Here is a 24582-nt window from a genome sequence, read left to right on the forward strand (position 1 = left end):
GAGAGACGTTTCTTGTAACGATAAAGTGAACGTTAGATGATTGAAATAGTAAAATCACTAGCACGCTTTCATTATCACTCTCCCTTCTTTACTCTTCCAAAAAGAAAAATAAAACCAATAAAATATATATGTTTCTACCCAAAGTTATATGGTTATTCTATTTATTTCATAATAACATACACATATTTTTTTAGCCCATTCATTTATTAACCTGTGTTATCTCCAACTCCTTAATCAAACCTTTGAATCTCATGGACCGCCATAGGTGTTTCTTCATTGCTTTCCTATTTCTAGTATACTCAAAACTCACTTCATGTGATCAAGAAGGTACACTAATGCAGTAATGCTCACTTCATTTCAATTACACCTTATAATATTAAAACTATTGTATTTGTTCATAATCATGCAACTTTTAACCAGGTTTTTCGAGTTTATCATGCGGAGGAGCTACGAATTTTATTGATTCATCCAACATTTCGTGGGAACCCGACAACAATTACATCACCAAAGGCAACACTACAACGGTTAACCTCAACGACAGTGCCACATCATCAACACCTCTTCGGTTTTTCCCTGATCCAGGAACCCGCAAGTGTTATAAGCTACCGATAAACTACAACTCCATATCGTCTTTGATCCTTATTCGGGTTAATTTCGTGTATAAAAACTATGACGGGCTTCAACAACCGCCATTGTTCTATGTTTCTTTAGGAACAGCCATTGGTGCTAATATTAACCTTGCGGTTAAAGATCCATGGGTTGAAGAGTTCATATGGCAACCCGACAACAAGGAGATTCTTTTGTTGTGTCTAAACTCGGTCCCAAATGGTGGGGTTCCCATCATTTCTTCCATTGAAATCCGGCCGGTCCCACAAGGAGGTTACTACAGTGGGATGGAGGGTTTTGAAAATAAGTTGCTTAGGAAACGCTACCGGATTAATTGTGGTTACACTAATGGCTCTATTCGGTATGATCTCTTTACTATGCTTATGATTAGAGATGACAATATGAGCGGTTGGACAGATCAGAATATGTTTGGGTTGTGAAACAGATCCCCACAAACAATTTTGTTCGTTTTTAGTATTTTAGATAATTAATATGTGATTACAGAAGTAAATTGTTGCACTTGTAGTTTAAATCTCTATATATAACAATTTAGGAGATTTATGCATTGCACAACTTTCACTCTATTTGAATTTTGAAGGGTGCGGACCGACCCGTTTGGATCGCTCTTTTTGTAGCATTTTATTAGTATGGGTAAAAACAGGCAAAATTGGGTTGTTTTGAGCCACAAAAGAATTTTGTTCATTTTTTTACAGCAATTATAATGTTAAGCATGATTAGCAGAACAAAATTGTTACATTGATGAGCTTTAAATAAAAAATTTAGAAGGTTGTATGTATTAAGAGAGTTAACATTTGGATAACTTTCACTTGATCTAAAGGGTTCAACTCATTTGACCTGTTCCTCTTATAGCATATCTTTTTTTTATTTGGCCCATTTGAGCCGGTGGTGATATTATACGACTGAATTGCCTTAATAACCAAATTATTCTTGATAATTTTCTAAAATGTGATCACCCTTAATTTCAGGTACCCTTTGGATCAATATGATAGGATATGGGATCCGGATCAAGATTTTTCGCCTTTTCACACATCAACCGGATTTAAGAACATGGGGACTTTTAATACATGGGGTCTAAACGAGAGTCCTCCTCAGTCGGTTCTTCAAACGGGCCGAGTTTTGGCTAGGAGAGAAGGGTTAAGTTACAACTTTGCCCTCAAGAATAATGGAGATTATTATCTAGTCCTATACTTTGCTGGGATTCTTCCGGTTTCTCCTACATTTGATGTGTTGATTAATGGGGAAGTTGTTGAATCAAACTATAGTGTAGAAAGCTGGCAAGTCAGGAGTTTGTATTTCTTAAGGAGAGGAATAGAGAACTTGAATATTACTTTCAAAGATATTAACTTCTATCCACTTGTAAATGCAATTGAGGTGTATGAGATTGTTAACATACCTCCAGAATCATCTACAACCGTAGGTTAGCCTCATCCTCCAATATTTTCAGTTTTTGAGTTTTTGGAAACCGTTGGTTCTGGATTCTTCAGTTTGGGTTCGGTTCGGTTTTACCATTTGGGGTTCAAAATTTTGGGCCCAAATTAATGGGCTGGGTCTAAATCTTTTTGTTAGTTAATGATTAGTTAATTATTATACATTTGGGCCTAAAATATGTAGGTTGCACTATTTGTTAAATTTTATAAAGTACTTAACACTTGAACCTAAAAATATTTCGGTTCAGTTACTACAGTTTCAATTACAACCGAGAATTCAGTTTTTACAAAAACAGAAAACCAAACAGTCGGTTATTGTTTAGTACAGCATTATGAAGCATGTCATAAAATTATTATAACGTACTTTTACTTTAACAGTGTCAGCTCTTCAAGTAATTCAACAGTCAACCGGGTTGGATCTAGAATGGGAAGATGACCCGTGTTCTCCAACGCCTTGGGAACACATACAATGTGAAGGGAGTTCAGTCACATCATTGTATGAAATAAATGTGTTAAGATTAACATCAAAGTTGACTTTATTTGGATTTTCTTTTTCATTGTAATTTATAATTCCCATGTTTTTTTTCTCTTGACTTATTATGTAGGGAACTATTTGATATCAATTTGAGGTCAATCAGCCCTACATTTAGCGACCTATTCGATCTAAAAACACTGTGAGGAACTAGAAAACAGTATGCAAGTAAATAATTTGGTTTTGTTATATGTAAGTTTTAACATTTCATTATATTGGCAGGAATCTGCATAATACGTCACTTACAGGAGAAATAGAAAACATTGGCAGCTTAAAGAGTCTTGAAAATCTGTAATGCTCGTAACTTAAGTTCTGATTCTTAATTGTTTCCTAAATCTAAGAACAATAATCAAGAAATTTTTTTGCTAAAAAATTGCAGGAATCTGAGCTACAATAAGCTAACATCATTTGGCACTGATCTAGGTGGCTTAATTAGCCTTCAAATTCTGTAAGTTTCATTATAAATTAACTAAAAGGATGGTTATAAAGCGTTCTTATATGATCATTTATCTAAAGTGTTAGTTTCTTTATTTTTATGTAGGGATCTCAAAAATAACAGTCTAGAAGGTTTAGTTCCTGCAAGCCTTGGAGGCATGAAGAATCTTCACCTATTGTAAGTTAATCATTACTCATTAGTATTGTTTTTTTCAATTAATTAACTAAGAGGAAATCTATCTTACTTCCACTAGCTTTTATGGATTACTAGGGTTCTGGAAAACAACCAATTACATGGCACGCTCCCGAAGGCATTAAATAAAGATAGTCTTGAAATAAGGTATGTTCTTTAATAGTAGCTTTAACGGGTTATGGAGTCAAACAAGTAAAAATATTTTAGATATCAATCAATCAATCAATCAATCATACCCAGTAAAATCCCACCGACAGCAGAGCTATAGGTAGGGTCTGGGGAGGGTGGGATGTAGGCACACCGTACCTCTATCCAAAGGAATAAAGAGGTGGCTTCCAGAGAGACCCTCGGCTCTAAGAACATGTGTATGAAGCAAAAAAAAGGAAATCAAAGTTTAACAGTTATATAAAAAACTACTACTAATTATAATAATATTAATAAAAAGGTCACAGTTTAACCGCAATATAAAAGCTAATAATAATAATAATAAAATATGTAAGGGAAATACCATTATGGTATGTGACCTAAATAAGTTAAGTCTAAGCCTTAAGGTATTCAATTCTCTCTAAAAATCCTTAACTTTAATTCTACTTCTCCACGAATTCCTATCCTCAACCATGTCCTCGGAGAGGTTTAGGTCTATCAAATCATGCCTAATCCTCTCATCCCAAGTCAATTTCGGTCGTCCTCTACCCCTCCTCCCCTCTATAGTAATGTTTTCTACGGATCTAACAGGATTCGTCGTCTGTCTTCTCTTTACATGTCCAAACCATCTCAATCTCCACTCTCTTATCTTGTCTGCTATGTTCGCCACCCCTAATCTCTCGCGAAGCACAACGTTTCTTATTCTGTCTAGCCTTGTGTGCCCACACATCCAACGTAGCATTCTCATTTCTGCTACCTCCATCTTCCGCACTTGTGCCTTCTTGATGGCCCAACAATCTGTTCCATATAGCATTGCAGGTCTAACTGCCACCCTATAGAATTTTCCCTTCAGATTAGTCGGGAAACTCTTGTCGCATAATATACCGGTGGCTGCTTTCCATCTACACCATCCTACCTGAACTCGGTGGGTCACATCACTGTCTAATTCCCCATCGCTCTGTACAAATGATCCTAAATACTTGAACTTCGTTACCTGCGGGATCACCTGCCCTTCAATTGTGATGTGTGCGTCTTCACTGTCGTTTATCTCACCAAAATCACAGTGGAGGTACTCCGTCTTAGATCGGCTAATCTTTGAACCTTTTGTCTCTAAGGTTGTTCGCCACTCCTCAAGCCTCATGTTTAGATCTTGTTTTTTCTCAGCAAGTAACACAATATCGTCTGCGAACATCATGCACCACGGGAGAGTCCCCTGAATCGACTTTGACAACTCATCCAAGACTACTGCAAAAAGAAACGGGCTCAACGCTGACCCCTGGTGAAGACCTACCTCTACAGGAAAGAAATCAGTATCCCCCACTGGCGCACGGACACTTGTTTCACTCCTGGTATACATATCCATAATTATCTCTATGTATTTCCTGGGCACTCTTCTACCCTCCAAGCACTCCCAGAGCACCTGTCGTGGCACACTGTCGTAGGCCTTTTCTAGGTCAATAAACACCATATGTAGATCACGCTTCTTCTCCCTATACTTTTCCATTAATCTTCTTATAAGGTGTATTGCCTCTGTGGTGGAACGCCCCGGCATGAAGCCAAATTGGTTGACCGTAACCTGAGTTTCTCGTCTAAGTCTAACCTCAATCACTCTTTCCCATAGCTTCATAGTATGACTTAGTAGTTTGATTCCTCGGTAGTTACCACAACATTGGGCGTCTCCTTTGTTCTTACAGATAGGAACTACAACGCTGCTCCTCCACTGGTCTGGCATCTTACCTGATTTGAGAATACTATTGAACAGAGTAGTTAACCACATGACTCCTTCCTCCCCCAGACACTTCCACACCTCGATGGGTATGTTGTCTGGGCCAACCGCCTTAGACCTTCCCATCCTCCTAAGTGCGTCCTTCACCTCTTCTCGTGTGATCCGTCGGCAGTAGCAGTTATTCGATTGTTGTCGATGAAAGTTTGTGTTGTCATGTTCTTCTTGGTAAGCTCTCCCATTGTTAAAAAGATTGTGGAAGTAGGTTTGCCATCTTAGCTTGATGTCCTGCTCCTTGACCAGTACATGCCCATCTGTATCCTTTATGAACTTCACCGGTCCTAGATCTTGCCTTCTACGCTCCCTGGCTTTGGCAATCTTAAACATAGCATGTTCCCCCTATTTTGTTTCTAGACTTTCATACATCCGTTTAAAGGCCGCCTTCTTTGCTTCCGCCACTGCCTTCTTTGCCTCTATCTTGGCCGTTTTGTAGTTGTCCCTCAAATCCACTCGCTCCTCCTCATTCGTGCACCTCATTAGCTCCCTAAAACATCCTTGTTTGTCCCTTATCTTGTCTTGCACTGCGTCATTCCACCACCAAGACTCCTTATGCCCACTTGACTTTCCTGTTGTGACCCCGAGAGTCTCCTTTGCTACTTGGATGATCTTTGTCTCCATAGCTTCCCATATATGAGTTGAGTACTAAAAAGGTATGGAGCTTTAACACCTAAAACTAAGCTTGTTTAATAAACGAGCCCAAGCTAGCGCTTCACTTATCGAGCTCAAGCCAACTCGCGAGCGTAAACGAGGCTATTATTTATATAATGTTTATTTAATATTTTTAAAATACATTCATATAATAATTATTATATATAAAACTATGATAAAAATAGCTAATTATATATATTATGTTATAAATAAAAATTATTTTTATAAATATATGTGTATAAAATAATTATAAATGGATTTTATTGATTAGCAAATAACAAAAGAGCCCGAATTAAACAGCAAGGCTTCTTGCGTCTAGCAAGAAGTTTCCCTTTTTATTTTTAATATATTTGGCCTTTTCAAAAAAAAAATAATAATAACAAAAGAGCCAAGATCGAGTTTTTGTAAATTAAACAGCAAGGCCGAGCATAGGCGAGCTCACACTCGGCTCACTTACACCTCTAGTTGAACGGGTTGAAAGTTCCCCAAAATGTAAATTTATTGGCTTAGTGCATAAAACGTCGTAAATTGTTTTATTAAAAAAATGAATTTTGTATGTGTATTTGTCAGTAACCATTTGTTACAGAAAGCTAAAAATTCTTAACAAGTTCAGGCCAACCCAAATGACGCGTTAGACCCGGTTACACAATCCACCTATTTTATTTAGAAACTAGACCTAACACGAAGGTTTTGTGCAGAACCTCAGGGAATCTATGTCTTAGCTTCTCGATGTCAAAATGCCATAATGCTACAGCTAATTCTACAATTGATGCACCAAAAGTCTCTGTCTTTGACAAGAAGAAGCAAAATCTCCATAGTCATTTAGCAGTTGTACTTAGTGCACTTGGAGGAGTACTTCTAGTTATTATTATTGTATTCATTTTTGTTTTCTTATACACAAGGAGGAATAAAAATAAAGCAGAATTAAAAAACAAAGAGAGTTTGCAAGCTGACCTGCAGATGATGGACTGTAATACAGCAAAAGTCTTTTCCTACAGAGAAATCAAAGTAGCCACTCGCAACTTTAAGCAGGCTTTAGGCCGTGGTAGCTTCGGGTCAGTTTACCTTGGAAAGCTTTCAGATGGCAAACTGATAGCTGTCAAAGTTAGATCTGATAAAACACAACTTGGCTCCGATTCTTTCATCAATGAGGTCCGTTAATTATCTAAACTTATTCAGGAAACTGTTAATTAACGACCTGTACATGATTCTCACAAATTCAAGGACTGGTGTTTTAGGTGTCCATTTTGTCGTCAATTCGTCACCAAAATCTTGTATCTTTGGAAGGATACTGTAATGAATCAAAGCAGCAAATTCTGGTCTATGAATATCTAACTGGTGGATCCTTAACCGAGAATCTTTATGGTAAGCCATCCACTTATCAACTATTCAAGTTCTGCCTATAAAGTATAAGCCCTACATTCCTATCATTTATGCTGCTCTTTTTTTCAGGAGCAAAAAGCAAAAGAGCAACATTAAGTTGGGCCCGTAGACTCAAGATTGCCATTGATGCTGCAAAAGGTACAAACTCGTTATCCATTATTACAACTGGTATGTCATGTAAAGTTCAAACTCATATTGTTGACTTCTTTAAAAAGGTTTGGACTACCTGCACAATAGGAGTGAGCCCCGGGTCATCCACCGTGATGTGAAGTCTAGCAATATATTGTTGGATGGAGATTTAAATGCTAAAGTTTGTGACTTTGGTCTATCTAAGCAAGTAACTCAGGCAGATGCAAGTCATGTGACCATTATGGTTAAAGGCACTACTGGCTATCTTGATCCCGAGTATGTTTTCTTTTTTGTCAAACTCCATATCAACCAAGTCTATACGGTAACAAGAATATGACATTTTAAAGCTATGCAGATATTATTCAACCCAGCAATTGACTGGGAAGAGTGATGTTTATAGTTTTGGAGTTGTTCTTTTGGAGCTCATTTGCGGTAGAGCACCATTAACACGAACCGGATCACCAGACTCATTCAACTTGGTTTTATGGGTATTCAAAATTCTTCTCAATGCCTTCTACGGTTGGGTAGAAGAAAAAACATCATCATCATCATCATCATCGTACTCAGTATATCCCACCAATAGCAAAGCTATGGTAGGGTCTGAGGAGGGTAAGATGTAGACAGCCTTACCTCTACCCTATAAGGATAGAGAGGCTGCTTTCGGTGAGACCCCCGGCTCGATAGTAGTTTTGCATCAAGCCTTGGACATAAGACACATAGCACTCAATCATCGGGACACCGGCTGATCGGTGCATGTACCCTTGTCTTTCGGCTATCAACGCCACTACATGATGCCTGATTAACCGTCCGTCACTTTTAACGTTATTTTCACGAGATTAGTAAAATAACGTCAAAATTAGTGCAATTTCACTTTTGCCCACCCGAGGGTTCACACATATATACATCATATGTGCGCACCACAAGCAGGGCTATAGAAAGAAAAAACAATATAAATAATTAATGTGTTAACTATGGATCTGAAAACAATACCATTACAATAACAATCTAAGTTTTGAAGAAATATGATTAGGGTGTTGTATGCAATAAAAATAAACTTTGGGGAGACTTTCACCCTGCTTGACCAGCTCAGATTTTAGCAAACTTTTAATTTGACCCGTTTGACTAAACTGAGAATTTGACAGGCGAGACCCTATCTGCAGGCGGGTGCATTTGAGATAGTAGACGAGAGCTTAAAAGGAACATATGATGAGGAAAGTATGAGAAAAGCAGCTACTATAGCATCCAGGTCTGTAGATAGAGATGCATCACAGAGACCAAATATTTCTGAAGTAGTTTCTGTTCTTAAAGAATCCTACAGCATCCAGCTTTCATATCTTGCAACTGCTGGACTTCCCACTTGAGAGAGAATAATTTACGAGAAGCATTAACTTTGTAGAGAATCATGTGTATTATTTATTGGATATATATCTTACTAAGCATCGGCACAATATATAAAATAAAAACAGAGAAATTTAATCAGCGTTATAAAATAACAGTATTATGTCTCTTGAATCTATTACCATTTCATATAAAATATTCAAAGAGTATAAAATTACAAAGGACCTACAGCTCCTGTAATATGAAAAATGAGCTATACACTGATTTTTACTTCTTTCCAGATTTCTTATCTACAGCATACTCTACATTCCTAATATTATGATGTTTTATATAACTATAAAGTTTTGTTATCTAATCCATGGTACCTCTCATGAATTGAGATGAAATGATGATAGGGTTAACTAGAGTAGCGTTTTCGCAGGTACAAGAACAATGCTGTTGAAGCTGCTATAGCATACGGAAAAATTGTCCATATTCCCTGTTAAATTATACAAATTATCAGCATACTTGGTACTGAAAAGAAGCAATAATTCTAGATAAAAGATAAACTCTTACCACTACTGTGGCAACAGTGGCTAGGGCGAATACAGGGCGTCCTCTCAGCAAGAAACCAATTGCAAGCTGAGATGAAGAGAAAAAACAGAATACAGTGTAATTCTTGCTAACTGTTTAAAAGATGTCAATTATGTGAACAAAGAAGTTTAATAACCTGAATCAGAAGAGTAATCAAGCCACCGCAGCAAACTCCAGCAAAGAAACACTCGGGAGATACATCCTGAAATATACAAGAAGCTATTTTTACAAAATTCTGCTTTAAATAGTAATATACGTTAATGAACACAACTATGTTTTTATGATGTTGGAAAGTAAATTGTCATTGCATAAAAACAGATGTTCACTAACCAGTGCCCCAGCAATAAAAGCCGTTGGATTTCTCACTCCAAGTGAAAACCGCTCAACTGCACATTATAATGTGAAAAGAGTCACCAAAAAGGAGATCTAAATATAAACAACTATTACTCCAATATGTTAAATATGTATGGACTGAGCTAACCAAAACCGATGAGATTCCCATATCTTTGAACAAGGCGGGCAAGGGCAACAGCTTTTTCTCTGCTAATTCCTAACTACAATCATTGTTAAGCTTTAATTAACATATTTCATAATATACACAAAGCAAGATAAATGTGAAAATAGTAAAGGTACTAGGAAGAAATAAACCTTTGAATAAACATCATCAGATGCACCAGATTTCTTAAACAGCCTCCCAAGGTAAAACGGAATCATATCACTAATACAGACTCCCCTGAAGTTTACGTTTATAGTTATTATGCAATTTTCAATAAAAATGCCATATAAGTTTGAGAACAATAAATTGTGAGATTTATGCTAAAATATACGCACTCACTAACCAGTATACCCCACAAAACAGTGGATAATATGTGTGGGCCGCTTTTAGAAAATGATTCAACAGAAGCCTGCCTCGTCCCATCTAATGACAACATTCGTGCTAAGGAAATGCCAACCTACAAATTCAAGGTCAGATATTTATAAACAATAGAAATTGTTAAAAATGTCTGATTAAATATATGGAAGAAAAATCACGCACCCATATATTCAAAGCCTCTTCACTGATGAAAAGTCCACATCCAGCAGCCATTAACAGCCAAAAATAGACCCATCTGCCACGCAAAATTTAGAAATTTATTATAAAACAATCTCTGATTGTGTTCTGAGGAATATAATCATCAACAAAGTGGAACTCGGTTATTTGAAAGATGAAATTTATATATATTCTAATATACCCTGGAGTGTATTCTGGAAGTATGACTTTGTATCCAAAAGCATTGAAAGAAAAACCAACAGCAGGTATAGAAGACGTAGATGCGCCCTTAGCCAGTATTTGAATTCCAGAAATGGGCCCCTGACTGGGCTGCTTGAGACATATAGAAAACAGTGTAACCGTTGCAGCTATACCTAAAAGTATTGCTAGTATTGCCAGAAATGAACTCCTTGTATCAGCGGTTTTAGTTTCTGTACTCCCAAGTATGACATCAGCGACTTCATCTCGTCTCTCAGAGTTATCTATGTTGCTTGAAGTGTCAGAATGTTCTTCATCGTCTTGCTTAAAGCTTCTAAAACTAAATATAAAGAACAAAATGTTAAAATGTATACATAAACGGTTAGTAAAATAATGCAATTGTGAATTTTTAGATAAAATACATTGGGTTAACATATATATCATATATGTTCTTCACTTCTCATCAGTTGAAGCAAAATTCATATCTAGGCCAGTAAACGAACCAAGTGTTCATGAACCAAAAAAGATTTTCAATTATATGTCCGTGTTCGGTTAAAGTTAAATGAATGAACATGCCTCTGTTAGTATCTGTTTGGTTCGTTTAGAGGCCTGATTTCAATCAAGCATTAAACAGTAGGCCTGTAATCGAATCGAATCGAACCAAACCAACACGAACAAGGGCATGTTTGTGTTTGCTCATTTAACTTTAAACGGACACGAACACTTAATCGAACAAATATTTGTGTTCATGTTTGTTCGTTTAAAAAATGAACATATTCGTGTTCATTTCATCATTTGTTTAAAATCTAAACGAACAGTTCACTAACATAACCGAACAAAGATATATGAAGTAATGAATATATATGAACAAACGTAAATGAACACAAACAAACATAAACTAACATTAATGAACACACTTAGATGAACACAAACAAACAAATATAAAAGCATTAAGTAGATGACTCGTCCAGATAATAGTTAAATATTTTCATTTAACAAATAACAAGTAAACGAACATAAATGAACGAACGGAACATGTGTTCATGTTCATTCGCTTAATTAAATTTTTTTGTTCATGTTCGTTCGTTGATTAAATAAACGAACTTCCCGCCGAACGGTTCACGAATAGTTCACTGTACGTTCAGTTCGTTTACACAGTTACACTATTAAACAGGATAAAATGCTGTTTTCTATTAATTGTGTCTTTAATTCTTAATACAGTCTTCAAGTATGACTCTAAACCATACAATACGAGAAAATTAAGATCACGTGACTTAATTTCAGCATCTGCAGCTCTAATTAGCAACAAATCACGTGACAAACGACTAATAACAATGAGAATGCTGACAAAAGGTACTGTATAACAGCATGAAGAAATATTATCATATACACACAAAATTATACAACAGAATAATAATAATTACCGAAACTTCGAACGCTGATCAAAATTATTAGCGCACTGTTAAGGCCGAGTTTTGCATTTTGCGAGACCAAATTAATATTACTGTTTGAGAAATTATTGAAGCAGGACTTGGCGGACGGTTGTGAAGGGTTACGGTGGTGCAATGATAAGTTTCCAATGGTAAGAACCACTGCAATTGACGAAGGCGTGTGGCGGACGTCAGCCAACAGGTTGGTGGTCACCGTGCAGTGCACAGGAAGTGTGTCTGAGATGATGAGTTTGAGTATTTGGAGTGACTCGTCTTTAGATGCTTGTGGAGTTATGGGCCATTGAGTCCATCATATTTGGGCTTTATTTTGGTCGTAAGTAACACTTTTTGTTTTTTTTCAAATGAATTTTAATAATTTAAATTATATTATATATATATATTAAAAGGCATCTGACGGTTATCTCTTACTATTCATCACTTCAGCCAAACGCTTTTTAACACGTATGCAAACCATCACGGATTTCAAAATCGGCAGTTACACAGTGAATTTCAAGCCATAGCTACGATATAAAGTGCAGAACTCCGGCATCACTTACATCCCTCCTGCAGCTCGACACCAAGTCGCCGGAACAAAAACTGTCTCTGCTTAGAACTGAAAGTGGTTGAGCTGACTTACAAAGCAAGGTTTGTGTAGTTTCGTTTGTAAAATCTTTCTCTTCGATTTGCCTTTACTTTGGCTGGTGGATTTGCTCTCAAAGTTTGCGATTTTGATGTCTAGGGTTTCGATTTTAGGTTTTGTAATTGACCTCAGTGTTTTCTTGGTGTTTACAGATGGGAATTTTAATTAGTGAAATTCAAGCGAAAACAAAGAGGATATTTGTATGGGGAGTCATTGGAAAGACCGGGAAGAGAATCGTTAACCAACTATTGGCCATGGGTTTTGCAAAGTAGGTGTTCTGTCGTGACTAAAACCAACATCTTACAATCATCAATACCAACACACATAATTGGTAACTTACATAGGGACTAATCTTTAATCACAAAGTCATTAACATTTTCTTGCTATTTGGTTTGTTACTTTTGTTCATCGCAGACAGGTGTTGTTAGACAAACTACATAGTTTTGTTTTAGTTTCAACAAATATCTTTGTTAGCTGTTTAAAGTCTTACTTTAGCTTTATGTTATTTGTTCAAATTTAAATTTAAATTTAAATTTTACGTTTTTACTTAATTTATTAGCCATAAGTGTTAAGTTATCAGGTCTAACTTTTACTTTTTAGTTTAGATATTAACTCTCAAAACATTTCATTTTTATTAATCTAGCTGGGCGAGATAGGAAAGCCACATAAAACGCTACAAATGTTGTGGTTATCTTGAATCTGATTACTGTGTGCATTGTTTACATAAAAGAAAAAAATATTAAAGAGGTATGCCATTCTTATTAGGTTGATGCAAGTCTGCAACAATGTAAAAAGTTGCAGTAACTACTGTAACTATGCAACAAAAACTTAACACTACCACAATAGCAATACATTATATAGAAGCTAATATTAACCTATTGTTCACTTCCAAAAAAGGCAGACAAAGGGTTGATAGTGATTACTTAACAAAAACAAGTCGAACCAATACATTGTCATAATACCCAATGCCCCGTTATGTGCAGTTCAAGGCGAAAAAACTTCTATATCATTAATTTTCGGTACATTGACCCATCATGTTATAAAATCACTTCAATTAGAACTTAGTTTATGCTTCAAAAAATCTCCTGGTAAGGCTGTTTGTTGTGGGTTAACACCCCCTCCACGTCGGCCACTGATTATAACACCGCCCATCAGCACCTTCCACAGTTAAACCAATACCGCCCCTGTAACAGCCCTCCGGAGCGATGTTTGGGCATTTTTTCTCCGTGATGTCGGACTAGCAAACGCCCCTAACGTTAGTCCAGAACATTCAGTCTAATCATCGACCAATTATGTTTTTATATTTGTAGCTAATTCATTTATGCTTTAATAATATTTCATACATTTACCCTTTTTATATTCATTGTATAGACAACAACTGATATGTATCTCAATTAATTGCAGACACGTTGGAAAGTTTCCCCACATCTTGGAGATATAATTCAAATTTAAATCAATATACCGCACGAACAAATCAAAAAATGATGAGGAGCTATGCGCATATCGTTTGCAGAGGTATTGAATTTGGCTTCTTTTCTCCTAAAACTTGAAAGATTGTATCTATTTATAAACTTGAATATGGTTGTAAATTTGTGGTGCAGGGTTTAGAAAGTTTTCTCCTTAGATGTCTCATAGTTAGAAATAGAGAAGCTTAAGTTGTGTGGATCTCATAGTTAGAAACAAATGGATAATCTTGAGAAGTGTTTGATTTCATTTTACATGTCAATTTATTAGAAGGTTTTGGATTGGCATTTTATATGATGTAAACATAGGAAAAAAACATCTTATGCATGACAAACATTGCCACGCGACGCAAAGCGCGCAGGTAAATATACTAGTTATTAATTATTGGTCAGCATTAATCGCTACTAACAATCAAATTAGTGGAAATCTCAAATTTCAGTTATGTTGCCACTAACAATCACAAATCACAGTCTAGCTCTATACCTTTAACTCCATTTATTATTGATGACATGCCGTGTAATATTGTAATTACAAGCATGACTCGGATTTTTTTTTCTTTCAGTTTATTTGTATTTAATTTTTATTATGAAAAAAAAGGTTTGTGTATAAGAAATTAAAATGGGTGCAAGGTTATAACTTAAGACGTACAAGTTATAAGCTTTAAGTCTAACCAATGAACCAATAACTTAATTTGATTATCAATTTTTAATAAAAAACTGTAAAGACAAGTTGTTCTCTTGCACTTTCTTTATCTTCCTCAATTTAATTTGTTCTCGAGTTCATTTAAGGAAAGGAAATGAAAGCATTTGTCATTCTTACCTTCCCTTTTTATTTTCTTCAAACTCGGGATTCGAGAACATAATATTTATATACCTCCTCTTTCTTTCTATAAAAAATCTCAGAAACACACTTGTTAGTCATTACTTTTTTTTTTCTTTACTTAAGTGTGGAACTCGAAAACACAGTCAAATGTTGTTGCAAGCAAAATCCAAAATATCTATCTATAATATATATAAACGAAAACATAAAAATCCTACGTGTCGCGATGTGGTCGCTCCCCATTTTTTTGGAGTTACCAGATTTGCTTGATTTTTAAATGGATGTTTCTCATGCATTTGACCCGAATTCATGGGTATGGGTCTTACCAAACCCAGATATGCCTTAAATGGGTTATAACATCTCATTAAATAAAAAATATTCTCACCAAATTATTGATGAAAAATCTTATAAAATAGGATATACTAAAAATTAATATCTTATTTATTTTAAAAAAGATATATATTTAATATTTAAATTAAAAAACCAATTTTATAGTAAAAAAATAAACGAGTCTTGGGTCTCATCAAACCATAAGTATATTATTAACTTTCATAAATATTATTTATAATTAAGAAAACCAATTTTATAGTAAAAAAATAAACGGGTCTTGGGTCTCATCAAAACCATGTGGCTTTTAAGCCAGATTATAACATTTTATTTATTTGTGAAACAATTTATTATCAAACTATAAGTATATTATTAACTTTCATGAATTCAAAAATAAATAAATATTAGAACAAACAATATAAAACAATTATTATATTTTGTGAAAGCAAACTATAAATATATTATTAACTTTCATACAATAAAAAAATATAAATTCAAAAAAAAAATAAATATTAGAACAAACAATATAAAACAATTATTATATTTTGTGAAAGCCACTACGCTTAGCTCCTATGAGATTTTAGTTTTATTTTCTAATTCTATTTTATGTATTTGACCTAATCTAAAAAACTTTAGTTAAGGAATATAGTACCCACTCATAACTAGTTTATGGAGATTAAGTTGTCCAAATATGCCCCTAAAATTTTAAGAAAAATAGAACTCCGCTTTATCCTTTAAAAAATTTCTTTATATTGGTTTTTATTAATTCTAACAATCATCTTTAGGTCATTGTCAGTTCTAACTAACGAATTGGTTGCTGACGGTCCCAACTTTTAACGTATTTGTTTCTAACAGTCCGTGATTAACAGAATCATAACGCTGTTAGTTGTAGTTCGTCGGAAAAACATTTTTGCCGGAAAACTCACATTTTCCCAAAAAACTCAACATTTTCGTCCCAAACATCTTGGTAACTTTGTATCTAACCTTTATGAATCTTTTCTAGTAAAAAAACCCAATTATTGAGTTCGCCGGAACCCTAGAACCATCGTCAATCGGTTGGTGATGCTCAAGTGGTGGTGGTTGGTTGGTGGTGGCAGTGTTCGTGTGGTGTTTTCCGACAAAAAATGCGACTTTCCCTGGCAAAAGCGTTTTTCCGGTGACTCGTTAGATGAGACCGGTAATGACCAAAGACGATAATTGAGATTAATAAAAATCAATATACCTTTAATAAATTTTAAATTTCTTACTTTATCATTAATAACCTCAACTAATTTAGAGATCAAATTAGCATTTAATTATTATTTTATTATATACTGTAATATAATAATTATTATATATAACAATTTGTTGACCCAAAGTCATAGGATAATTTACGACATCATATTGGAGGTATTTTATTATTGTTTTTGTTTTGTTTTGTGAGTGTTGGCTCGTACTAAACATAACGAAATTGACGGAATGTCAATTTTGTTTTTATTATTTTATTATTTTGTTTTAGTTAAGGTACCGTGATGAATGGAATAGAACCTGAACGAATTCGCGTAGACTCTTCGTATTTTGTTTTAGTTTCAGTACCGTAACGAAAACCGACCGAATGCTGATTTGTTTTTCGGTTTCGATACCGTAACAAACACAACAAAAAAACCACCCGAATTCGTGTAGACTCGCCGCATCAACGTCCGGGATCGATAATGAGAGAATTTTGTCAATGATCGAGTTTTACCGGTCGACGACGCACCATTAGTCCACCCCAATTTTATAAATTTTTGTTTTACTTTTTGTCTTGGTTTCGGTATAATAACGCACGTAACTGAATTAACATGAAAACCCTTGGGTTTTACCATAGTCAGGTTTTACCAACATGCCCGATAGAAAAAACACTAGTTTATATTTGTTTATACATATTTAAAAGGGTGGATATAAGAAAATAGGAGCACCTACCACCACCACCACCACTACTGCTACCTAGCGCACTTTAGAACCACCCACCAACCAATCACTTGGTTTTGGTTTTTTTATCATCAACCACCACCTACAACCACCACCCACCACATATTCCACCTAATTCACGCACAGCTTTCCACCGTATGTATGGCGACCACCACTCCATCTCCACCACCACCACCAATTTCATCACACGAACAACAACCAGACAACCACCAACCACCGATCACCAATTCACCGCCTCAGGCCTTCGTTCCATCACCACCAATTGAATACTTAAACCACCAATTCACAACCTCAATCTCACCTTCTTCTTCACCTCCACAAAACCCAGCTGACCTCTACCAATTTCCACCACCAGAAGCCATTGAACACCAACACCAACCGACGGTCCCACCTCCATCTCCACCCGAACACAAATTCTACCATCAACCACCACCACCAACCACATCACCGCCACCGACAGCCACCGAACAACCACCGGAAAACTTTATCCAAAACCACGAATATCCACTTCCAACACAACAACCATCACCATCACCATCACCGTCAACACCACCAACTGCACCTGTAGAAGAAGAAGAAAGCCCTAATTATCCCATTATTATTAAACCTGAGCCTACCTCACAAACCAACCCTAACCCTAATTTAGATCACCAATCACCATCTCAATCTTCACCTGCAAAATCCCCAATTCAATCAAACCCTAGCCCTAACCCTAATCAATCACCCAAAAACTCTTCACCACCACCAACAACCCGATCACCACCGGGCGATTACACGCTAGAACCGATCACCACCGTAACACCACCACTAGGAATCCCACTCCTCCCCGCACCCGCCACTTCATCGCCACTCAAACCACAAATCTCACCATGGACTCACCAGGAAACCGTAAACTTAATCCAAGCTTACCAAGAAAAATGGTACTCGTTAAAGAAAGGACCGTTGAAAGCCGGTCAGTGGGAGGAAGTGGCTATTACCGTGGCTGCGCGTTGCGGATATGACGAGCCGACCAAAACATCGAAACAGTGTCGACACAAGCTTGAGAAGCTGCGTAAACGGTACCGTGCAGAGCGGGGAAAACCGAGGTCTAAAGCGAATGCGTGGAATTTTTTTAAGCTTATGGATAATTTGGAGAAAGGGCCGTTGCCGATTTCGTCGTCGCAGTCTATGGCGTTGGTTGAGTATCAGAAACCGAGCAGTTCGAATGGGAAGAAGAGGAAAGTTGTTTATCGCGAAGACGATGATATTGATGATGATGATGATAATGATGATGAGAACAACGATGATGGGGATGATGAATATGTTGTTAATAAGAGAACTAGCCGCAGCCGCAGCAGCAGCGGGTCTAAGAAGTATAGTCCTCATGTGCCTAATGGATATTTAGCTAGAAATCTTAGATATGTGGATAGTGGAAGTAGGGTGGTGCGGGGGTTGAGGACGCCAGTGGTCCATAAGCGTAAAGTGTTTAAACAAGAGGAAGAGGAGGAAGAAGAAGAGGGCGGTGACATTAACGGTGGAGAAGAAGGGGTGGCGACGCAACTGGCTGCGGAAATAAAGGGTTTTGCAGAGAAGTTTGTAAAGATGGAGAATAAGAAGATAGAGATGATAAGAGATGTAGAGAGGTACAGATTGGAAATGGAGAATAAGAGGATGCAAATGATACTTGAATCACAGCAGATGCTTGTGGAGACTGTTAACAAAGCTTTCAGTAGCTCTCTTAAAACAAACAAGCTTTCTGCAAATTGACAGCAACTGGAGATTGCAAGGGTTAAAGTTTCAAGCTTTTTTTTTTTCCTTGTGTAGGCACTGAAACTATATATTGCTTTGAGTTAATAAGTTTATTGTTGAGACTTTGTAGATCTAAAACTACTTTGAAATCCTTAAGTCCTGTTATTACTTATATTAGACTATTTAACATGTGACAAGAACATGATGGGATACACAAACTTTTATGTAACTTGAGTTTCAGCTGCTACATGTATAAAATGTTGTTTTCTGAATGTTGTAAATAATTTAAAGAGTATGATATCGTATAGAGCCTCAGTTTCAAAATCAAAGACTATTTAAGTTAGAAATTTTAAATCTATTTTCTTTGATAAAGAAACATGAATGTTTCGGTTTAAATGGTTTACACATTTATTTAAGCAAATAATATAATCTCTAGCCGGTTAATTTCAATTTTTAATAATTTGATTTGACCTGACAAATGAGATTTGGCTTTTAAAAAGAACTTTATAAAATAGTTTCACGTTTTTTGTATATATAGTTTGTGTTTCCGCTTCAAATCATGTAGCCTATAAGGGAGGGAACCAGGGTGAAGGAGAATGTGATTGCCTGTTTAGTTAAAGAGAGTCGACTGGTCATGAACTAATGACTTGTGGAATGACTTACTTTTGATGGGTTTGGGACTCGGACTCATGATCCGTCTAATTACATGAAGCTATTTACCCACGTCTTATATGATCTTAAGAAGTATAAGTAGAATGGTTATTGCTTTTATAAACTTGAAATTGACACAAAATTTAGAACTGTTACGAAAACATTGCATTCCAATTCATTTGGGTCTACTCAGATCACACAAAAGATATCATGTCAAAATGGATCACTGTTAAAACACTTGCTAACATAAGTGGGTCCAAACAGGTGAGTAACCGACGGTCGTTTATCATCAACATTTATTAGCTTTCGCCGTCACGCGCCGACGGAGATATCCAGATCTGCTCCTTTTTCCGGCAAGTGAAGACTCACCCCGGAACCGTTGTGATAGCCATCCTGCTCCAGCCACGGGGATACCTACCTATCCTGTCCTTGTCGTCGTCTTCGCCGTCTTCCACCTCCAGCCCCTGCCGGAATCCGTCTCCGGCCACTAGCTGCACCTGTTTCTTATTCCAACAGTTTCCAGTCACCTTTTTGACCCGTTGTTTCGCTGTATCTGCCTTCATCATCTTCACGGTATACTCGTTCCTTTCTCACTATTATTATTATTATTATTATTATTATTATCATTAGAACATACGTGATCCGGATCTTTGGAGTTTATTTTCATTTTAAGATCTCTTGACTATTATTGTTATTGCTACACACTATTATTATTATTATTATTATTATTATTATTATTAGTTTTTGTTACTATTATTATTATTATTATTATTATTATTATTATTGATTTGGTGCTCTATTGCTTGTGTTTGTGTGATTAGTTGCAACCATAGAGCGTAGGAACCATGACTATTACTTGAGACCATGTCCTGAAACGAGGGGTGTAGGAAAGAGTAAAGATAAGGAGCGTATTTTACGTTTGGCTTCTTGGAATGTAGGAACATTAAATGGTAAGTTGCTAGAATTGGTAGATGTGCTTAAAAGACGTAGGGTTCAGATAGCATGCCTCCAGGAGACTAAGTGGAAAGGACATAGAGGGGCTGAGTGTAATGGGTATAAGTTGTGGTACTCGGGGTCTGATGGAGCTAGGAATGGAGTGGGGTTTCTAGTGGCTAAGGAAATACACACTAGTGTGGTGGAGGTGATAAGACATAATGACAGGATTATGGTGTTGAAATTAGTACTAGGAGAGGAAGTTGTGGCAGTAGTCTCCGCCTACGCGCCTCATGTAGGCCTAGGGGATCAGGAAAAGAGAGAATTTTGGGATTGCCTAGACGCAGTGGTAGGGGGCATACCTAGGGGGGAGAGGATTTGCATAGGAGGTGATTTTAATGGACACATTGGTAAGGCTAACGATGGTTTTCAAGCCGTACATGGGGGTTTCGGTTTTGGTGATAGGAATGAGACCGGAACAGATCTTCTAGAGTTCGCGGTGGCACATGACCTAGGTATTATAAATTCTTATTTTAGGAAACAAGATTCTCATTTAATCACTTTTAGCAGTGGCGGACGCGACACGCAAATTGACTACCTTTTGATGAGGTAAGGAGACCGACAATGGTGGAAGGACTGCAAAGTCATACCTGGGGAGGCAGTTGTGACTCAACATCGACTACTAGTGACAGATATAGCCTTCAGAAATAAGCTGACTGTTCGACAGAAGAAAGGTACACCGAGAATTCGATGGGGAAATTTGAGGGACGAAAATCTCCTACTGTTTAAGGATAAACTCATACTGCATACGCGGGCTCGACTAAATGGGGACTCAACTCATATATGGGAAGCTATGGAGACAAAGATCATCCAAGTAGCAAAGGAGACTCTCGGGGTCACAACAGGAAAGACAAGTGGGCATAAGGAGTCTTGGTGGTGGAATGACGCAGTGCAAGACAAGATAAGGGGCAAATAAGGATGTTTTAGGGAGCTAATGAGGTGCACGAATGAGGAGGAGCGAGTGGATTTGAGGGACAACTACAAAACGGCCAAGATAGAGGCGAAGAAGGCAGTGGCGGAAGCAAAGAAGGCGGCCTTTAAACGGATGTATGAAAGTCTAGAAACAAAGAGGGGGAACATGCTATGTTTAAGATTGCCAAAGCCAGGGAGCGTAGAAGGCAAGATCTAGGACCGGTGAAGTTCATAAAGGATACAGATGGGCATGTACTGGTCAAGGAGCAGGAAATCAAGCTAAGATGGCAAACCTACTTCCACAATCTTTTTAACAATGGGAGAGCTTACCAAGAAGAACATGACAACACAAACTTTCAACGACAACAATCGAATAACTGCTACTGCCGACGGATCACACGAGAAGAGGTGAAGGATGCACTTAGGAGGATGGGAAGGTTTAAGGCGGTTGGCCCAGACAACATACCCATTGAGGTGTGGAAGTGTCTGGGGGAGGAAGGAGTCATGTGGTTAACTACTCTGTTCAATAGTATTCTCAAATCAGGTAAGATGCCAGACCAGTGGAGGAGCAACGTTGTAGTTTCTATCTATAAGAACAAAGGAGACGCCCAATGTTGTGGTAACTACCGAGGAATCAAACTACTAAGTTATACTATGAAGCTATGGGAAAGAGTGATTGAGGTTAGACTTAGACGAGAAACTCAGGTTACGGTCAACCAATTTGGCTTCATGCTGGGGCGTTCCACCACAGAGGCAATACACCTTATAAGAAGATTAATGGAAAAGTATAGGGAGAAGAAGCGTGATCTACATATGGTGTTTATTGACCTAGAAAAGGCCTACGACAGTGTGCCACGACAGGTGCTCTGGGAGTGCTTGGAGGGTAGAAGAGTGCCCAGGAAATACATAGAGATAATTATGGATATGTATACCAGGAGTGAAACAAGTGTCCGTGCGCCAGTGGGGGATACTGATTTCTTTCCTGTAGAGGTAGGTCTTCACCAGGGGTCAGCGTTGAGCCCGTTTCTTTTTGCAGTAGTCTTGGATGAGTTGTCAAAGTCGATTCAGGGGACTCTCCCGTGGTGCATGATGTTCGCAGACGATATTGTCCTACTTGCTGAGAAAAAACAAGATCTAAACATGAGGCTTGAGGAGTGGCGAACAACCTTAGAGACAAAAGGTTTAAAGATTAGCCGATCTAAGACGGAGTACCTCCACTGTGATTTTGGTGGGATAAACGACAATGAAGACACACAGATCACAATTGAAGGGCAGGTGGTCCCGCAGGTAACGAAGTTCAAGTATTTAGGATCATTTGTACAGAGCGATGGGGAATTAGACAGTGATGTGACCCACCGAGTTCAGGTAGGATGGTGTAGATGGAAAGCAGCCACATGTATATTGTGCGACAAGAGTTTCCCGACTAAACTAAAGGGAAAATTCTATAGGGTGGCAGTTAGACCTGCAATGCTATATGGAACAGATTGTTGGGCCATCAAGAAGGCACAAGTGCGAAAGATGGAGGTAGCAGAAATGAGAATGCTACGTTGGATGTGTGGGCACATAAGGCTAGACCGAATAAGAAACGTTGTGTTTCGCGAGAGATTAGGGGTGGCGAACATAGCAGACAAGATAAGAGAGTGGAGATTGAGATGGTTTGGACATGTAAAGAGAAGACAGACGACGAATCCTGTTAGATCCGTAGAAAACATTACTATAGAGGGGAGGAGGGGTAGAGGACGACCGAAATTGACTTGGGATGAGAGGATTAGGCATGATTTGATAGACCTAAACCTCTCCGAGGACATGGTTGAGGATAGGAATTCGTGGAGAAGTAGAATTAAAGTCAAGGATTTTTAGAGAGATTTGAATACCTTAGGGCTTAGACTTAACTTATTTAGGTCACATACCATAATGGTATTTCCCTTAGATATATTATTATTATTATAATTATTATTAGCTTATATAGCTGTTAAACTGTGATCTTATTATTAATATTATTATAATTAGTAGTAGTTTTTATATAACTGTTAAACTTTGATTTCCTTTATTTTGCTTCATACACATGTACTTAGAGCCGATGGTCTCTCTGGAAGCCACCTCTTTATTCCTTTGGATAGAGGTACGGTGTGCCTACATCCCACCCTCCCCAGACCCTACTTATAGCTTTGCTGTCGGTGGGATTTTACTGGGCATGATTGATTGATTGATTGATTTCAACACCTAATGGTCACCTCCTCCACTGATGCAACTGCCAGTCAACGCTAGTTACCACAAAATATATATATAGGGAATACACCTGTTTTGATGCCCTTTTCTTCCTAAAATCACTAATTAACCAAAGAATTTTAGTTCATATCCTTTTTCATTCGATGCAAAGGAATACCTTTTATACAACAGTCCGTTTTGACGAAGCCCAGTTTTACTCAATCTTGTAATAAATTAACCATTTTGCCAGGGTTATCGATACAGTCTAACAGCAGCATATGCATACTCACGGCTTTCTTAAGTCGTCCAGTAACCGTCATGATGAGAGGAGTCTCGTAATTGTTTACTGTATCCAACCACCTAGTCGCTGAAAAATGATTTCTTATTGCTATTAAGTCCTATTTTACATAACATCAAATGATCATTTATTTTCATCTTTATTAACTTATGCATATGTTAAAAATATCGCAAGATGCTTATACACCCTAAAGGCCTAAACCACAATGACCAGCTAAAGATAGATTTAGTTCTTTTTTAAAATAAAACAAAAGAGGTGGGTGATCTAAGTATAGAGTAAAAGGGTAGTATTCACAAAATTTTCCCCAGCCAATAACAACAGCCACCTATTACAAAAGGGTACTAATAATAATAATAATAATAATAATAATAATAATAATAATAATAATAATACACAGACAGGGCTAGTCTGAACTAAAAAAAAGACTGGAGATGGAAGTCCTGTCTATTTGTCTGTCTGTACACATACCTCCCTCTTTCTTTCTTTATCTCCCCACCCACATGAGACAAACAACCAACAATAACCCCTGTCAACATTACTTTAACTTCTCTTCTCTTCAGTTAACCTATGCTAACTAACATTTAGATAACAAATTGCAGCCTCTTCCCATCATGGAACTGACCTTCATCTGCAAGATATTTAAAACCAAATGTTATTTGCAAACACCTCTTCCAATTTGGTAACTTTTTTCTAAAACGACTTGTTTCAACCGGGCACATTTT

The 24582-nt window shown here is 37.1% G+C and overlaps 3 protein-coding genes across 4 annotated transcripts; 2 read left to right on the forward strand and 1 right to left on the reverse strand.

Annotated features, from left to right (window-relative positions):
- The first annotated feature begins 251 nt into the window (after window positions 1–251).
- Window positions 252–8772, forward strand: LOC143634443 (putative LRR receptor-like serine/threonine-protein kinase At5g48740). Its single transcript, XM_077102528.1, has 15 exons — window positions 252–327; window positions 421–967; window positions 1593–2044; window positions 2433–2550; window positions 2660–2728; window positions 2809–2877; window positions 2966–3034; window positions 3128–3199; window positions 3293–3361; window positions 6488–6941; window positions 7028–7154; window positions 7242–7310; window positions 7388–7577; window positions 7657–7789; window positions 8444–8772. The coding sequence occupies exons 1-15, from the start codon at window positions 252–254 to the stop codon at window positions 8660–8662; spliced, it is 2733 nt and encodes a 910-aa protein (XP_076958643.1). The 3' UTR covers window positions 8663–8772.
- Window positions 8752–10809, reverse strand: LOC143634444 (uncharacterized). 2 transcript variants are annotated; one of them, XM_077102530.1, is made up of 8 exons: window positions 10445–10809; window positions 10249–10321; window positions 9861–10165; window positions 9694–9766; window positions 9543–9598; window positions 9349–9414; window positions 9198–9260; window positions 8752–9117 (listed from the first exon to the last, which is right to left on the reverse strand). In XM_077102530.1, the coding sequence occupies exons 3-8, from the start codon at window positions 9924–9926 to the stop codon at window positions 9037–9039; spliced, it is 405 nt and encodes a 134-aa protein (XP_076958645.1). In that variant the 5' UTR covers window positions 9927–10165; window positions 10249–10321; window positions 10445–10809; the 3' UTR covers window positions 8752–9036. The 2 variants fall into 2 exon arrangements, with proteins under 2 accessions (XP_076958645.1, XP_076958644.1); XM_077102529.1 differs by having other exon boundaries at window positions 9195–9260.
- A 6384-nt stretch (window positions 10810–17193) lies between these two features.
- LOC143634445 (uncharacterized) lies at window positions 17194–19084 on the forward strand. Its single transcript, XM_077102531.1, has one exon. It carries the CDS (start codon window positions 17212–17214, stop codon window positions 18814–18816), a length of 1605 nt encoding a protein of 534 aa, XP_076958646.1. The 5' UTR covers window positions 17194–17211; the 3' UTR covers window positions 18817–19084.
- The last annotated feature ends 5498 nt before the right edge of the window (window positions 19085–24582 follow it).

The sequence above is a fragment of the Bidens hawaiensis genome, unplaced genomic scaffold (assembly GCF_021521415.1).
Source record: "Bidens hawaiensis isolate Kalapana, Puna unplaced genomic scaffold, B.hawaiensis_p1.1 tig00007049_1, whole genome shotgun sequence".
Lineage (NCBI taxonomy): Eukaryota > Viridiplantae > Streptophyta > Magnoliopsida > Asterales > Asteraceae > Bidens > Bidens hawaiensis.